This window comes from Triplophysa dalaica, chromosome 2 (assembly GCF_015846415.1).
Source record: "Triplophysa dalaica isolate WHDGS20190420 chromosome 2, ASM1584641v1, whole genome shotgun sequence".
NCBI lineage: Eukaryota > Metazoa > Chordata > Actinopteri > Cypriniformes > Nemacheilidae > Triplophysa > Triplophysa dalaica.
Genome location: NC_079543.1, coordinates 11,584,742 through 11,598,282, shown reverse-complemented (window position 1 = coordinate 11,598,282; position 13,541 = coordinate 11,584,742). Strand labels below are relative to the sequence as shown.

The window sequence follows — 13,541 nt, the reverse complement described above, 5'->3', positions numbered from 1 at the left end:
TTCTTTTACTAAAAATGTTCCTGTGCTACTTAAGACTGATTTTGTGACCCAGGGCACAAATTGACATGAAGAATGCTGGTAACCAAACAACCTTGGAACCATTTGAACTTCATTGTATGGACACAAAACATTGGACATTTCCCTAAGAAGCTTCAGGCTACACCAGAGAAAGTTGTGTTAAGTTTCACTTTTGGAATTATGCTCAAAACAATTTTATATACTTAGATATGCTGTTGACACACAATGTACATGACAAATTCTGCAAAAAAGTTTAATAAGTCAAAATTGCAAACAAACAAACATGGGGACTGGTCATAATATACAATTTTTAATAATAAAAAAAACTTCAGTCTACACAACTTTAAAGCACAGTTTAAAATAGAGACACTACAGAAATCCATTTGTTTCTCATTAAAATGGCAGTAGAAATCATATGAAACTGGGAAAGATAAACCAAACACCACAGCTATCAAGACAAAAAGCAGTGCTCAAAAAGCAGTTACCCTTACAAAACAGCACATGACTGCAATATGTATTCAATTATACACATTTCTGTACATGTTTTGAAAATTTAAATGCTAAAAAAATGCATTCACATTGTTTTTGCAAATAACTCCGCTCAAGTTTTCCTGATAGTTTAATCATCGTCGTCGTCATCATCATCATCATCATCATCCTCATCTTCTTCCTCGTCCTCCTCATCTTCGTCGTCGTCATCATCAGCAGCCGCTGCTGCTGCCTTCTTCCCTGCTGGCCGTCCTGGTCCCCCTTTTTTGCCACCATCTGCTTTAGCACCTTTGGCACGATATGCAGCAACGTCCTGGTGTAAAACACTTGTTAAGTACTACTTCACTTGGGAATAAAGGCTTTGATAAACTCAATCAAGTTAGAACCTACCTTTTCATACTTCTCCTTGAACTTCATTGCCTTCTGTTCAAAAGGAGACTTTTCCTTTGGTGAAAGCTTGGACCACATCTCACCAAGCTTCTTTGCAATATCACCAATAGAAATGCCAGGGTTGTCACCCTTTATCTTGGGACGATGCTCAGCGCAGAAGACAAAAAATGCAGATCTGATAGGACACATGAATTATAGGCCGATTAATATCACCACACAGATACATGTTTCAAGGGACAAAAATAAACCTGGTGTATTGTGTTCTACTTACGGAGGTCTCTTAGGAGCATTTGGGTCTTTCTTCTTTCTCCCTCCTTTTTCACCTTTAGGAGGCACATAGCCTTTCATTTCCCGGTCATAGCGGACCTTGTCATTTTTGGCCATTTCTTCAAACTTCCCCTTTTCTTTAGCAGACACGGCCTGTTAAAAGGGAAAAAAAAAACTGTAAGCAGGTGCTTGCCAGGCAATGCGTGTGGTTCTTTATCCTCTCGGCCTACATTCGTCATTTGAGTAACAGATGCATAGTGTAATTCCGCCCCACCCCCTCCCTAACAACCATCCCCGGAAAAACATTGAAGCCCTTTCGGTTCAACTCACCTTCCATCTTTCAGAGCACTTCTTAGAGAACTCTGAAAAGTTGACAGAAGTCCCGGGGTTCTTCTTCTTATGTTCCTCCCGGCATGTTTGCACAAAAAATGCATAAGAAGACGTCTTCCCTCTGGGCTTACTAGGATCTTTAACCATGGCTCTAATTTCCTACACGAGGTGAAAAAGAAAAAAAAATAAGGAAATAAAAATAGCACGTATTATCTGTGGAATCCCGCTTTGGATATTGCCCAAAACTTTGGTGGAGCAATGCAGAAGTGATTGCTCACTAGATACTGGTTAAGCCGATCAAGTTCCTGCTTCGTTTCCACTAGAACAATAACTGTCCCTCCATTTTGTTTTCCCGCCTAAACTGCAGGAAATGTCCTCTACAATTTCAACAGAGACCACATTTATTTTACATGCAAGTCGTTGTTAGCAAATACAGCTCGCTGGGTTGCTATCTGGCCTCTTTATTAAAGGCGACTTTTGGCCGCTTCTGTATCTGTAACGTTACATGAGCGGCACTCCATTACGACCTCAGACGAACACCCAGTCATGGCTGATTACCTTCTTAACTTTAGAAGAAATCACTATCCATTAAAAGCCTATTCGTACACTAAAATTAAACCAGCTTTTTATAAACTACAAGACTTTAGTAAGATTTTGACTTAGCTAACGTGCGTTACAAGTTTTTAGTGTTAAAAGTTTTGCGTGAAAATAATAATAGCAAGATCGAGGAATATCACATATTTTTTAAATGCTCCCGCAAATTATTTGTTAATAAGATAAACAATCTGAAACTTTCAAGAAGTGCTTACCTTTTACCAGCCTCAACTGCTCCTCAAAATGTACGCAGTCTTGTTGTAAACTGTTTTGTCGCTGTACTACGGGGCGCACAAACTTGATTAAATGCCCATAGACTCCACCCTCAGGGAGCACATCTGATTGGTTGGGACGCATTCAAATTTAAAACGACAACGTGCTATTTGCATCTTGCAACGCCATTGGCTGTTCTTGAGCACAGTCAAGTTTCTTTGTGAAAATAAGGTCCAGATGACGACGCAGGTGATCTAGTCAGTTATTGGCTGAGATGGGGATTTAAAATAGGTAGCGGTAAGCCCTTGAAACCACACGTTTGTTCTCCCATTGTGAGACTTTGTGTGACAGAAATCGATGTAACATATTCAAAGATGAAGAATCTACTGTTTGAGGAACGTTACACATCCCAAAATAAAATCGAAAGGTTTAAATAGTGTAGACAAACAACGCCATGTTGCCTTTGGCCTATATTACAGAGAATAAAAGTTGAAGAATAGTGTGTGCTGCTGAGACAAACAAAACATACATTTAAAATGCATCACTCTTAAAAGTTACTCTTAATTCCAAGCGCGTGTGTGTATCATTCTTAAAGCCCTCGTGATGTAAAGATTAGTTTAAATAAACGTGTTTTTATGTTTGTAAATACGCTAAATCACGTGATGATTTGCCCATTTTGTGTGGTCAAGGGGCTTTTTCTGCCACTAAAAGATAAATTGCTTCAAAGACAAATACATACAACTGTGTCAGTCAGCTATATTAACATACCAAGTATAAAACAATAAACGACTGCATTGTTTACATAGAGTGTTTTTCAGCTTCTTATTGTAACTCTTTGCACATCTACAGAGCTTGGAATAATCAATCCACCAAACTTAAACCATTGTTAATAATGTTAGGTTTGTTTACATACTTATGTACCATGAATAACCTATTTCATTCTGTTTGGCAGTTTGGGCCAGTTGAAGCCAGTTCTTCTACTTGGAAACATTGTGCGGCTATCAAGATGCACTATGGTAAAACTGTATCCGCTGTTCAGACAACTGAAAGACCAATGGGGGTGGACAACTGGAACTCTGTTGAAATATAAATATGCAATCATACATGGAATCTTTATTATGAACTTTATAAAGATATTGTGTACACAAGCTTTTAAAATATTCCTAAACTGACATGTTCAACAAATATTGAGGTGTGGACTTGTGGTGTATTTAAGATTTATCTTTGAAGGATGTGTGGCCTACATCTGCATAAATTAGCATGACACTGTTACCACAAGTCTTTAAAGCACCTCACATTATCATGTTTTACCTTTACGCTTTGCCATTGTATTGCAAAAGCATTTAATGTAGCATAGGCAATCAGAGGTGTTAAAACTGTTCTGGTGAACTAGACAAATGGTTCTCTGAGCACAAAAGGCACGACTGGGCTGCTGAGAGTTGAATTGTAGATGAAGAGAATATAGTAGGCCGGTCTAGAGTAAGAATTACTGGCATGCTGTGCGATAGTTTACCGTTTGCAGGTGTTGACATGCAAAGCAGCTTAGTTTGTAAATTATTATGAATAAAGTCCTGGTTGGTGTGGTCTGCACATCCCAAGTATTGTCTAGAAGTTGGTACAACAGAACATTTTTATAAAGAGTTTCCAAAATGAGATAACTCAGTTTTATAACGGAAAAAATCCGTTATCTTATTGTGCATTTCAATTAATATAAATCAAACTGACCTAACATCAGACTAAATTCTTGAAGAATTTGTCAAATGCTGCAGGATTGCATGTAGTGGCAAGTATATGATACCTGTGTTGTTTTGATTTTCTCTTCAGAAATCTCCAGATGTATAAATAAAATCAGTACATAGACAGCAGTATTATGATTTTAATACTCAATCTAAATACTATACATTTTTAAAGGTTTTAATTAGCTTATTCTGGTTAAAGTATCTTTTATTTGTCAAATACAGCATCGCAATGCTGCCCTCTAATGGAGGCTGTTTGTTAGAGCTATGGAGTTTGTTTGCTGTGTGATTCATGTCCTTTACTTTATAACATGTAGCTAATTACTACTTATTTCTACCAGTTTGGTTTGGTATTGCAAAAATGTCAAGTAGTTTTAGAATTTTTTAACGTACAAGATTTAGTCCTAATTCACGGGCTCTGCTGAAAAGATCTTATTGGCCGCAATGCTGTGCATGTGTATGTATTAATCCGTATATCAGGATCAACAACAAAGCAGTCTGTGTTCAGCAACAGCCGCTGACCGGATCCAATTTCATCCAATGCATCCGATTGGCGCCCCCTTGTGGATATACTATTCCTGCTATGATACAAACGTCGTCTGAACTCATGCATATATGCTTTGCGGACCTTATCTCAGATCCAGACTTTCAGTTTTAATCTATGATCTCTTTCTAAAATATTGGGGTTGTCACTTTAATGCGTGAACGTTTTTGTATCTCAAAATCTTTTGTAGGCCTACTTGTTCACCAGTTTCATGAAATCACAATTTTGTCAAATTAAGGAACTGTATGAAGAATAGAGAGACGGGTTTGCCTACAGTGTATGGAAAACTACACTGTGCATTTCTCTACAGAATGTACGAAAATGCAAACTGGTGCAGAACAATAAGTATTGCTGAACAACATATGTTGTTACTCGTTTTAACCACAAGGTGACGTGCTTACCCTATTGTGTTTTAAGGATCGCTCAGGCATGCCCACCTTTTGGCAGATCGGGACCGTCCTAAGTGGTACATAAAGGAGTATTTTTCCACCCCTAGCTTGCTTCATTGAATGCACAACTTCTCATTTTATATTACACATACACGACCGATTGTAAGAGAAAGTCTTCACGAATGAGCACGATTAACACAATATGGATGCATATTAATATTCACGATAGAGAGCGCCTCCTGATTGGTCATTGAAACGGCCTATATTAGCAATATCATAGCAAGTGATATGACCACCTGCGAGGCTTAGCAATACAAATTTAAGAAAGTGCAAAATAGCAATACCGAAATATCTTTTAAATCATAATGTACTTGTGAATGAACGCATTAATACATTAATGTAACACCATTGTTCAAGTGAACCGAATTATGGGAGAACTGTGAACAATGGGTCCCTGTGAAATGTTTAGCCATTTGTAATGTCTGATTAAAACCGATTCTGTTATGTAGCCAAAAGCCATATGGTCTAAGTGATTTAAAGTGGACTGTGTGGCCAGTGGTGTAAAAATATAAATGACAAAATGCTTATTTACTCAATTTACAGTTTAATAATGTGTACAATATATTGTACGTCTATATTTAATGGTCATAATACAATTTAGATGGCGCGTCATAAAGTATTTTTTTAGATATTTCTCGGTCCTTGGCTGTGTTCCAAATTGCCCTCTAATTTCTGAGGGGATAGGCATTTAGATGTCCGAAACCATCCCAGGCTATTAATATGCGTGGGTGCAGACTATACATCCTCCACGTTTTCATTGTCATGTGTCACATATGTTAGTTGAATTATCATAAATTTACACCGGCAACTAAAATAATGAAATAATGGAATTATTTGAAGAATTTAGCTCTTGTTAAACAAGTAGGCATATGCCTACAATTTAACCCCAAGTAGTGCGGTTCTTAGTCACTTGAAAAGAGCTATGCCATCCTACATAATTCGGACACACTTTGAGCTTTGTGTGCTTTTGACCAAGTGAAACCATTTTTAAGTTCACATGGATAAGCTACGGACTTTTAAACAATCTTGATCGTAAAACGAGTAGATTTCCTTAATGCAAACTTGTGCCTCGCTGTGTTTGTTGAGGGATTTGGATGCAGCCGTTAACCTAAAACTATAACTATTTATACTATGTTTAACTATTTACCTGCACTTAGTTCGTTTTTAGAATGAATTGCGTCTTTACGGGAGCTGTCATGTCCAAAGGTTCTGAACTCAGCTCAAAACTATGTCAAGGAGAGCAACGAAACATGCAAAATGCAAGTTATCTTCTTTAGGCACTTTTATATATGCTCGGAATGCTCCGGTAAAATGGTTTTCAAAAATGTTAAAGGTCATCTCTGTCAAGATATGCGTTTAATGTGATTGCAGACACATTAAAACCACTTACCCTTTATTGCTTAAGGCCTATATCATTTTATTAATAGAAATACCCCAAATATATTTCAGTGTTCAGAGTCAGATAATCTGGTTTGAATCGGATTTATTGCATTTGCATTGCATTTATGCATTTGGGCAACGCATTCATCCACAGCGATTTGCATTGCATGATACTAGACATTTGTATTTGAGTATGTGCAATCCCTGAGATCAACCCACGACTTTGGTCTAACCACCGAGCTACAGTAACATTGTCATTCAGGTGAGTCTGCCTATGATTCACTAAATACATAAACAAAGGGAAATTTACACCAGCTACACTTTTTGCAATATACAATCTGACTGTATTCGGCTTTGTTATGACCCACTATTCAATTAATAAGGAATAATGGAAAAGTCATAGAATAGATAAATATGAATAAATAGATAAATACACAAATGGATGAAACAGAATGGTGGCAGAAACATTTCCCTCTGTGACTCCCATAAATGTACGTTCGCCGTTGATTGTGCTTTCCGCAATCTCTGTTTCCACTGAATCCTAAAATTTTCATGCTGACCAACGAGTTTACGTAAATAAAACAAGAAAACAAAGATGTTATGTGGTCGCAAAATAATATGTAAAACTGAAACTGAATAAAAACTGCCTAATGCAAAGCCATTTTGCACTGATTTTGGCGTCATACACGCTATTTCAACCTGTCATAAAGGACAGCGACTAAAGCGACACCTCAAAATATTAATGTTACATTTTGGTAAAAAGGCGCGTAAAAGAGGACGAACGTAAATAACGTCCCAAACAGAAATGAGGAAAACCATTGAACGGAGCCCATTCGTCTTTTTCTGAGACTATTTCTCTATATTGTCATTTTTTGTGTGATTATTTTTAATCATTATGAACACTTGAATTTCAATAATTTTTGTGGGTTAATTACACTGAATACACTGAATTTTACTTAGGCTATAATCCTATTTTACCAGTTTCTGCATCATTAACCAAACAAAAGCCTATACGGTATAATTTGCAAGGTCTCATTTCTTAAAGACATATCCTGGCTGTTGTGCCGTGCAGTCAAAGAAATAGGCTACTTGTTTACTTCGTCGATGCTTGTTACTTTTTAGTTTTAAAGATAGTTTAACATCGGGCGTACTTTTTAATTTCCTTTTACTTGTCGTGTTGTGCAGAAATTAATGTGATGAGAAATTCTTCATGTTTTAACTATAAGTTAACTTAATTTTAATGCGCCATGTTGTTATTGTTATGTTATTCTCAAACAGTTATTAACCATTTAAAGCATTTTTGTAGTGAAGTCACAATTAGACATTCGGTGGATTTAACTATGATTTTAAAGATTGCGACAGGTAATATGAATTGCAGTTGTCCTAAAACTCTGTCCAGCAGTGACCACCCTCGGCAGAATCATGGAATCAAGGTGTTGCGTTTTTCTGTGAACATGATCAAAACCATTCTGCGGCAAGCAATAAAAGCAGTGGGTGTGGTGTATCACAGTGGCCTGGCCACCCACGAGAAGCCCTAATATTCCCAGACCTGAGGACTTGTGTGACCCATAAACATTAGGCCACTCAGTCCCAAATCAATCTGCCACCCACTTCCTAAATCAATATGCGTCTAGTGGGAAAGCTGCAAAAGAAATCACAAACAACTTTTGTATTTTTGAGGATGCTAGTACCACATTTCTATTGTTTTCTGAATTATCTCATTACGAAAGCATAACTGCTTATGAAAACTGTGAGCAAAATTCAAGTTTGCCGAATCATTTCATTTTTATAATTTATTATGAGGCGTGTGGACAAACATTAGCGTTCTCACATAATCCTATTTTACCTTGAATCACCTATTCTTCTATTTGTTTGGATTAATAATGTGTCTTTTGTTTTTCATTAAAATATATTCTTTATGATGTAAGAATTATTGGCTATCAGATGTTCAGGAGTAAGTGGTATTGATTACTAAAACTGTGCAATCCATTTTTGTTTTCATCCCATATTTGGGCTATTTTTATTGCACATGCAGTAAATGTGGAAGACATTACTAATAATAATGATACATTACAAATATAGGACAGTTATTAGATCATATATTGCAGAACTCGCTCCATATAAAAATAACTGCAATGTAATTTGAGCTCTGTAAAGACTTACAGACAGATTAGGTAATGCTTTCTCTATGATTTAAGAAACTCTTCTTCATTTGTTTAATTGTTACTAAGAATTAGTAATCACTCTGTGCATGCTCATTAGCCTTGCACTTCCACCTTACCACCAAACTTGACATTATATATCCTTGCTGCTGAGTGTTTTAAAAGATTTAATGATTTTAAAAGTGTTTGCTTTGTCATTTGAAAGATTTCTGCATTTGTTAATTTTGAAAATAGAGGTAGGTTGATGTTTTAAGGCATTTTTTTGTTATTTTATTATGATTTAATATGACTATAAAGGAATCATGTTGGGTAGTATAAAGTAATGAAAGTTTGCAGATATAGCTGAGGCTGCAAGTCTTTGTTTATACTTTTTACAGTACATGCTAAAAAGGCTTTGCAATGGCACCCTTTGTTTTTTGATTGCCTCATGAAATATTTTAAAACACAAAGATATAAAGAGAGAGAGAGAGAAAGAATGAAAAAACGAAAGAACGAAAGAACGAAAGAACGAAAGAAAGAAAGAAAGAAAGAAAGAAAGAAAGAAAGAAAGAAGGAATGAAAGATAGAAAGAAAGAACGAAAGAAAGAAAGAAAATGAACAGAGAGTAAAAAGGTATAGTTCAGAGCGGGTGAGCAGATAGCTGTCATCACTGTGGTTTAACACAGTCAGCCACAGACTGCTCCAGAAACTCTCCATTACTGCCCATGATGGATGGGAGAGGAACCTATCCCCGGATGTACAGGCATGAGGGGCCCCTGAGTGACAGGAGAACCTGGAGTTCCTGTGGTATCACTGTTTCCATGGATACACCCTGATCTGCTCTTCATTATTGATCCGTACTCTCTTCCCTTGGCAAGTTATCTTATAGTGAATAAAAAATCTATTTCAAAGTCTCCTTTTTTCAAAACCATGGCATGTTTTAGTGGGACATTGGATCCGTATACTCTAAACTCCATACCTCACTGTATTAGCCACAAGCTGTCATTGAACGTTTGTATTTTACCACATGCCATATGAGGATATTTTGACTGTCTGTTGCTGTAAATGCAAGGTCTGTGGTGTGCACAGGAACAGATGTTTTGATGATTGGAATACTGAATGACCACATATGTATTGCAGATAATGTATACAAAGAGGTCTGAGAATTGGTTCACCAGGGCTGGTTATCAAAAATACCTTTGTTACAGCTAAACCCATATCCTTGTTCAAAACAATATAAAATGATTCATAAATGGCTGTTTAGACGCTGCAATGTTACAAGATGGTTGTGTGATATAGCAATGAGACGCATAGAACACGGAGTCATGCTGTCATCACTCTTCAGGCCATGGAGGGATCATGTTTGACCTCTGATCCTGAAGCTTTCACATCAATACCTTCGAAATGCTTGTTGCAAATAAACGGTTGTTATTGTAATGCATTTCTTACCTAGCCGATGTTATATCAATCAAAACACCGCAAGTTGATCAGAGCCATAATATATTTTCTTACCCAATAGCTTTAACTGCGAAAGTTTTATAGAAAGTGAAATATATTTTTATGATCCATCAGCTATCGGAATGCCAGCCCTGTCTCCTTGGTTAATAATGTAGGTGTCTTATGACATTAACATTGCTGAACTTTTTTTCTGTCCGCAACTAATGAACAAATTGGAAGTTGGTATCATATAGGCTAGATTTAAAAATAGTTTCATCTGAAGGCCTATATATTCCGTTGTACCTCAAAAAATTATATTTAAAAAATGACAACTAATCTTCGCTGATACTGAGTCAGGTGTAACACTCTAAATCCTTTTTTCTTTAAATTATATTATAACGATAATAGCGACGGTTTTGTTTTTATGTTATGTTACTTTTTGTATCAGCACTATAGATTGACCGTTTTTGTAAATTATTTTCTTGCCACATCCACATTGTAATAGCGAAGCACGAACATCAAAGATGTGAAATGTATTGTTTAAAATGTATTGGTATTTGCAGTTTCTTAAATCCAGGCATGCGATCCAATTTAATTATGTAGATTATATCAGAAATATTATATTTTTGGTCTTTCATTATTTGGAAAAGAGTGACAGGTATAGGCTACTTTTCATTTTAATTTGCTATTTATTTGCACCAAATAGTCCTACGAAATAAGCAGTTTTTAATGTGTTTCCTTTTACAACATTGAAGTATAGGCAAGAGTATACTGTCCCAATGTCTTATACTATTTTCTTTAATCTGTACTGTACGTCTATTTATAATGCATTGATGTTTAGATATAGGCCAATTGCATGAAGTTTATCTGTAAGTAATGAATGGGATAACAGCTGAAATCTGGTAAGGGTCAATGTCAATCCTTGGCGTTTAGTTAAAAAAACACTATTATTAGGCTAAATAGATGATATTTTGAGGCCTGCTGTAAATTATTCAAACGCCAGCTCCATAACTAAATGTGCGTGAATTAAAGATGAACACCGAAAGTCACCGACGTCCTAACTCTAAACACTCTTTTACCGTAATTTCACATTACAAGACCATATATATATATAGCCTATTACAGGGTGCATTTTAACAATTGCATAATAATAACATTTCCATTATTAATCGCGACCTATAATTACACAGTAACGTTACGCATATGAATCACTTTACGCAAATACTTTTAGCATGCTTTCTACCGACTGTTATTTACATTTTGAAAACGAATCAAATTTAGCATAAAACAAGCGTATTTAAGTTTAGCACATTAACTGACAAAATCTCCTAGATGCTCCTTAACGTAATTTTTGACAGGTCCTTGTCTGACAATGCAGCCGTCTTCATGTGATTTCCCCCCAGTCTGGATTTATGCTCTCGTTTAAAGGTTTTAAATGTTTATCACCGACAAACCAGAGCAGTCGCCTCCTGCTCTCAGGGATAAATGGAGTGTTACAGGACTCGCTTGAAATGACACGCTTGCCCTGACCACTTGGGAGGTCTTCCTCTTTTCTTCCAATACATGACACAACTTTTTATGCAGTAAAGCCTTTTCCGAAAAGTCCGTGAATTAGTCGTTATGCTCACTGATGAGTTGAGAGACGAGCTGTTCTGATTTGGGTTATACGTGTCTCCAGCATGATGTAGAGGAGATATGAAAAATGTAGCTGATTCAGACGAAATAGGTTAGATTAAATGTAATGATTTGGCTTGGATGTGATATTCTTTACATGGTAAAATAATTATCATATTATGTTTACATTTTTATTTATAAGGTAAATGTAATTTTGAATATATTTTTATTTATTTAAAGTTAAAATACACTTTTTGTGCTCATAACAATGTGTAAAATATAGCCCACCAATAGCATTGCGCGGCGCATACACTATCATCGACAGTTACTTTGTCTTTGTTTTTTTTAATTTTGAAAAAATGCAATTAGTCACATTTGTCCAGATTTGCATTTTTTTATAAACCAGATCAAATAATTGTCGTCCCAATACAAATAGTTCGATTTTCACAATAGAACAACAACAACAGCAGAAAGAAAATTAACAAAATTAGTAAAACTATAATAAAACAATGTGAATATTTCAGAAGTAATAATTATAGGCTGGCAAATTATAGGCCACTGAGTTGTTTTTATTGATCCATTCATCCGCCCTGATAAAACAGATATTCCAATTGAAAGCTATTGAGCAGCCATCTTCCAGTTTACTAAAAACATGTATCAACAAATCAATCTACATGGTACATTGCAGGTTGCAGTTTACCGTAACAGACATCAGTGATCCTGCCTTTGACTCGTCATATAGATGCATCGCTTTGCCATTCCTTCTCCTCAAGCATTCCCTTATAGAGAGGGGCGTCTTTATTCCTTTACATTTCGGCGCATTCGCTCTGCGTTACCGATGTTTGGTTTAGGGAGTCGGGACACAGGAGTGCCTGAAGAACGTTTGGAGGACGGTTTGGAAGGAGAGGGAGTTGTTTCTGTGAGAAACTCAATCTCGCATACAGTAGCGGTCTCCATCTGGGAACTGTCACAACTGACAGCACCACGGGCACAGGCCTGATCTTCCGGACAACATTCAGCAAAACGCAGTACAGCCTCATAAAATTAATGTTTGTCTGGTGTTTAATTTTGGGGAAAATTTATTTTTTAACAGCTGCGAAAAAAAGGACTCAATATTTTGGAACTATTGCCCATAGGTCGATTGTTACATGTCAGTATACTCATTTTCTACAATCTATAAAGTTTTGTTCGATTGTTTTTATATATGCCTACGTTTTCAGAAATCGGGGTTTGAGTTGAAAGAGAAGCGACTTGTAGGCTTACTATTTTTTCTTAATAAAAAATAAATGGTAAAAAGTAAAACATTTAAGATAGGATGTTAACGTGCACAAAATATGATTATATATAGCACAAAACCGAGTGCCATGATCGTTTTTAAATTTGGTCAAGATAAAAGGAAAATTATATATAACAGAAGTTCTCTTCTTTTTATACCATTTGATGCTGATCAATCTTACTAAAATCTTACTAAAAATGAGGCAACTAGACGACTACGCTATTCATGTCAGTCTTTTTTTCTACATGTGTTCAAAGTAACAGGGTTTTTTTTTTTTTCAGTCAAAAATCCCCTTGCACGTGTAATGTCGCCAATCTTTAGACGTAATGGCTGCATATATGAGTCCACAATCACCAAATATCGGGATGCATTGTTATTTGCTGAACTTGGATACTTTGTGGGACAAAATATACATTTTTATAATACATTCAATTGCATTTACGTGATCAAATCTTATGCAGGCATCCCTTTTCCATATTGTTGCTATAATTAAGAACTGTTGTGATTTTAAGACTTAACCCAAATTGATTCCTACATAAAGAAAAATAGGTGTAATAGGTAGACTACATTTCAAAGTAATTACTTTTTTTCATGATTGTAGCTAGGGATACCATGCACTCATGCAGGCAAGTCCTTTATCGAAAGATTACACTTTTAATAACA

The 13,541-nt window shown here is 36.1% G+C and overlaps 1 protein-coding gene across 2 annotated transcripts; it reads right to left on the bottom strand.

Annotated features, from left to right (window-relative positions):
* Positions 1–246: 246 nt before the first annotated feature.
* On the bottom strand, positions 247–12,455 carry hmgb2a (high mobility group box 2a). 2 transcript variants are annotated; one of them, XM_056736444.1, is made up of 5 exons: positions 12,303–12,455; positions 1,495–1,653; positions 1,169–1,317; positions 898–1,072; positions 247–820 (listed from the first exon to the last, which is right to left on the bottom strand). In XM_056736444.1, the coding sequence occupies exons 1-5, from the start codon at positions 12,348–12,350 to the stop codon at positions 638–640; spliced, it is 714 nt and encodes a 237-aa protein (XP_056592422.1). In that variant the 5' UTR covers positions 12,351–12,455; the 3' UTR covers positions 247–637. The 2 variants fall into 2 exon arrangements, with proteins under 2 accessions (XP_056592422.1, XP_056592430.1); XM_056736452.1 differs by lacking the exon at positions 12,303–12,455 and adding an exon at positions 2,304–2,421.
* Positions 12,456–13,541: the final 1,086 nt, after the last annotated feature.

Bases quoted from the DNA above. Each gene is read 5' to 3' on its own strand.
- hmgb2a (XM_056736444.1), bottom strand. From the start codon at position 12,350: ATGCATCTATATGACGAGTCAAAGGCAGGATCACTGATGTCTGTTACG. The intron at 1,654-12,302 runs GTAAACTGCAAC...CACCTCGTGTAG, and splicing joins GATCACTGATGTCTGTTACG to GAAATTAGAGCCATGGTTAA. The intron at 1,073-1,168 runs GTAAGTAGAACA...GTGTCCTATCAG, and splicing joins AATGCTCCTAAGAGACCTCC to ATCTGCATTTTTTGTCTTCT.